The sequence below is a fragment of the Olea europaea genome, unplaced genomic scaffold (genome assembly GCF_002742605.1).
Source record: "Olea europaea var. sylvestris unplaced genomic scaffold, O_europaea_v1 scaffold508, whole genome shotgun sequence".
Classification (NCBI taxonomy): Eukaryota; Viridiplantae; Streptophyta; class Magnoliopsida; order Lamiales; family Oleaceae; genus Olea; species Olea europaea.
The window spans coordinates 99,427-104,409 of record NW_019263396.1 but is presented as its reverse complement, the minus strand read 5'-3'; the positions used below and the strand labels follow the sequence as shown (position 1 = coordinate 104,409).

Below are 4,983 nucleotides of genomic sequence, written 5' to 3'. Positions count from 1 at the left end.
TAAATAAGCACTTGATAGCATTAAATTAATAGGAATTAAATTGTGAATATGACAGCAGTATTATCTTTTACACTGATGCAAAGCCATTATCATTTGCATTCTCAGATCCCATCTTTAGTTTTTCACTAGCAAAAACAAAGTCAAGATTGTAAAGGACAGGCACCAATGTTATAGAACATAAGAAAACCAGAACAGGTCCAAAGATCCACAGCATAAGAGGCAGTGCAACGTAGAACAATCTATTTCCAACTGTGTTGAGTACAAATCCTTTCTCGAGAAGCTCCGATACATACCCTGGATTGACGACGGAGGAGTTATCCTGAGGGCAGTTGATGAGGAAATTCACCTGGCTTATGAACCGGATCGAGAGAGAGTAACATAGGAAAGAGAAAAGGAAAACGAGGAGGAGAGTAACGTATTTTAGCGCCACCATGAATTCTCCATGCGCCCCATAGACGGTGTCATTGAGGGGCTTCTTGATGCTGTAAGTACTACTTATTACTGCTGCCAATCCTGAACTGAGAAGGATCGACGTGGTGGCCATGAGCGTCGATCCCATGATCGTGTTTCGCAGTGTCTGAACAGCCAAAATGTTTTTCTTATCATTGTCCTGCATCACCAAAAGTCATGTGCTGAGTTCAAGTCTTGTTTTCCACTTATTCATGCTTGTTGACCAAACACATAATTATTCAATTAAATAATATTATCTTCTCCTCAAATCTTAATCTTTTAGACGAGACATTTCAGCACACACGAGGAGGAAAATTGGTTGGCTTATTACTGAATTTTGGGATGTTATTCTCCATGTATTTTCACTGTATACATCTATCTCAAACATTAACATTAACATTTGAGAAAAAAGTGACACTATATACGCACGCACATAAGCGCCTAAGTATTTATCTAGTGTTTGTTCCTCTATAATGATTCTAATATCTACAGACTTTTTTTTTTCTGGTGGATGTCTACCTATCACCTTTAACAAAAATGGAATTCGAAGTGTGAACCAGCATATTTTGTGAATGTTCGGACAAAATAATCTAATATTGTTCCCTTATGAATCTTGAATAAGACAATTAGAATGAGGAGGAGAAAGATTAGGATTTTCCGATTTTTATGCCCTACAACCTTCGATAATATTAAAGACGAACAAGAAGTTTACAAAACGTGTTGTCATTTCAATTGTTTCCATGTGACTGAAGAAAATAAAAGAGGATTCACCAATAAAGATTATGCCATTTTTCCTGGCTAGAAATGATGCCACTTCTTTAAAGAATATACCGTTTTGTGTTGTGTTATGTTATATAATGTAGATTAGACGGTTCTCCATAGTATTAAATAAAATAAAAAGGTTAAAATTTGACTAATAGTGTGTAGTGCTGTTTATCAAACATGCACTTTGAATCTCTCATTTACTAATTCATTTTGAAGTCATGAGCAGTATAAATTGACACGTTTAGAAACCATTATTATTATTTTTTCAGATAAGTGATTAGACAGACATTTATCATTCCCTTTTCCATTTTAAAATCTAAAAGGCCTTAGCAAGAAATGAATGAAGAGTTAAATAGAAATTTCAAATTATCAAAATATTTTGAGGACCAATCTTCTAAATTCTTTTTAGAAATGGAAATTATTAAAATAAGACAAAACTAAGCATAAGAATGTGAATTTTGTTTGCCACCATTTTCACTCTAATTTTGTATTAACTCAAAAAATTTAGCACCTAATTGATTGAAAAAATTCAGATTTTAATCTAAGTCAAAGATAACAATTAAAATTTTAACCACATATTTTTTGGGAAACACAATTTTTCAATCTCAAATTTCATAAATTTTTATCAAAATTTATTAAAACCTTGATTTTAATCCCCATCAAACAAGGAATTAGTTCTTTTAAAAAATAATTAGCAAATGAAATGCATGAAAATATATATATATATATATATATATATATATATATATCATAATTTGCATATATTTGAATGAAGGTGCAACAAAATTAGATCAATGAAATAAAATCTCCAATAATGTAAAAATAAAATGAATCTTGAAATATTACACACACGTGTGTGTATTACTTCATTATGGCGGAAACCATTAAAATCAATGAAAACATTCTCCAAAAATGGAAAAATTAATAAAGTTTGAAACTTTACATACACACACATATATGAATGTATATACCTTCATTATAGCTGAAACCCAGAATCGACGGCCACTGGCATTAGTTCCAATGATGGTTGAGAATGGCTGTGTTCGAACCTTATGCCATAGCCATAGATGATACCCCATGCATATCAGAACCCCCATTGGGACAAGTATAACATCTAAATAACATTTCTTCCATTCCATCTCTCTCTCTCTCTCTCTCTCTCTCTCTCTCTCTCTCTCTCTCTGAGAAAGTGGAAGTTGTGCTGTTCTCTTCTTTGCTCAGTGGATGCAGCCACATATATATACACACATATATGTGTATGGCAGGGAAAATGAACTTAGACTGGTTTAAATGCAACATCCGACTTAGGAATAGAAACGAGGAAAAGCAATCCCACTTTCTTTATTGTGTATATATGATGTATGTATTGTGGGAATTTTTTATTTTTTATGTTTTTGATTTTTTTCCTAGGATATGATATTATATCGCCTAGGTTGTTTTGTTTATTCACGAGAATAGCAATCCAACGTGATCAAAGCAGAAAAAATGGAAATTGGAAATGCAAGACTCGTGAGTTGTGATAGTTTAAATTACACTTATATATAACTATTTTAAATTTTTAAATGATGTGAATCCATGAAGAAGTTCGAGAGATAAACTCAACCTAATTCCAGCAATTTGCATTTTAATTTAAAGAAACATTTGGTTCCGATGCTAGAATAAGAATATTCTGGTTCTACTTATCTTCATACCTGATAATTAATTTTATCAGTTATGCTATATGTACAACTGGGGTTGACAACCACACATATGAGAGGGGGGTCCACGCTGAATAAAAAAATCATGGGTCCCCCTCCTGTGGATATGTTGTCAACCTCGATTGTACAACTAAAATAATTCTAATTTTATCTCTTCCGCATATCCTGATAGTTTATTCTTTAAGAAGCACAAAACAAAATAAGTTATTATTCTGGGAAGTATAAGCAGCATAATTTGGAATTATACGAATTACAAAGGGATTCAATTCAGTGGGCATAAACTCGTTTATAATGTGATTACACATAAATTCTTCAACAAAAGGAATGTTTGATTAGTTCGAATGAACTCTCCATCTTGAAAGATCAATTTTTCTTAAAGGTAGTAGTCCAATCTCTTATCAATTGTTAAGGATAATTGTTCAACATCAAATTTTTATTAGTTGCACCACGTTTTAATTACATCTAAGGTTTCCAATCTTTGATCTTTAAATATTTTCGGATTCGTTCTTATCTTCAACATTTTGGTTAATTAGCATATTTTATCTTTGATAATATTTTCGTCCAAAAAGTCTACTATAAGAGCAAAAACAACTTGTTATTTGCTCATTATAATTTACAAAAAAAATAATAAATAATAAAATGCGATAAATTGTATTTTTCTCATTTCAAAGCACGTGAATAGAATATTTTGATAAAAATTGGTTAGATTAATCATTGTTATTTATGTTTATCTATTAATGGTAGTCTCATATCTTCCTTTCCCAGAGCTACGGTCTGAGGTTTTACACTATTTATAGTAACTTTTAAATCTTTTTGAGATATTGAATAAAACTTTCTTGTTTAACATGATATCAAGCAGATGAATCCTTTTTCGAATTAGCCCTTGTTTAACTCACTTTATTTTAAAACTCTTTATTTCTCACATTCACACAATAAAATATTTTTTAAGTAAACTTAAAACTTTTACTTACTTTTTAACTACGCATTTCTTAAAAAATCACTACTAAAAATATTGTTTTCCTCCGATTTCTCTTTATAATGACCATTAAACATGGGCTTAATGTAGTCTTTGATTATGTTTTTCATGAGTGGCCTTGTGCTGCTCGTCCGGCCTCTTCTTGGTCGCTTTTTTTTTCACCTTTTTATCTTTGATTTCTATATTTTCTTTCTTTTTTTCTTGTGCCGTTTGCCTTGTCTATCACTGGTATATCCACGTTTTGGGTTTTCCCTTTGGCCGGTGACTGCGGTTCAGATTAATAGCAGGTGTGGCTGATTTTAGGCCTTTTCTTCAGATTTTGCTGGTTGTGTTGGTTCTGGAACCACTGGTAGCCTGCTGTTGCAGCCGTAGTTTGTTTCTACCCTTGTTGAGATGGTAGAGCTTATTGGTGTTTTGGGACTGTGGACTTTTGGTGGGGTTGTTGCTTCATATCATGATTGAGTTTTTGTGTGTTTTTGATAGTTTGAATTTTGGGGCGTCAATCATCAATAAAGTATTATGTTTTGTGGATTTTGTCGTGGATGGATTATTTGGTTTACAGGCTCTATTGAGAACTAAAAACTCTTATTCTCACCAAGAGCATTAAGAAAATAAAAACACAAAAGAATACGTAAAATTTGTAGAGGTTCATTTCAATGGGAAATTACGGGTTGTTGGATAACGTTATTTGCATTCACAGTTTTTATATATGCATCCCACTCCACATACATCCCTATTAAAATATTAAAATTTTAAAAAATTATTATTTTCATCCACGTCAAATTCCAATATTATCCTTATTAAATTCATTCATTTGAATATTATAAATCCATACAAATTTTATATATTCATCCCACCATAAATACATTCTTAATACAATTTCGAAAATTACTATATTCATCAAATCACTATCAATGTTTAATCCGATTCTTACTTTTTATTTTCTACATTGTCATGTCAGTGCTATAATACTTAGTTATAAAAATTAACAATTTTCCTTTTCCTTTTCCTCTTTTTTTTGAATTTATAAAATTCTCTCAAAAGTATACTGCTCAGGCAACCAAACAAATACATCCTCAAATCATATATTTATTA

At 31.4% G+C, this 4,983-nt stretch overlaps 1 protein-coding gene across 1 annotated transcript; it reads right to left on the bottom strand.

The window, feature by feature from the left end:
* On the bottom strand, positions 1-2,419 carry LOC111388592. Its single transcript, XM_023013348.1, has 2 exons — positions 2,187-2,419; positions 1-610 (listed from the first exon to the last, which is right to left on the bottom strand). Exons 1-2 carry the CDS (start codon positions 2,352-2,354, stop codon positions 68-70), a joined length of 711 nt encoding a protein of 236 aa, XP_022869116.1. The 5' UTR covers positions 2,355-2,419; the 3' UTR covers positions 1-67.
* Between the last annotated feature and the right edge of the window lie 2,564 nt (positions 2,420-4,983).

Coding starts and splice junctions, on each gene's coding strand:
- LOC111388592 (XM_023013348.1), bottom strand. CDS start 2,354: ATGGAATGGAAGAAATGTTATTTAGATGTTATACTTGTCCCAATGGGG. Junction 611..2,186: donor GGGTTTCAGCTATAATGAAG/GTATATACATTC, acceptor TTGGTGATGCAG/GACAATGATAAGAAAAACAT.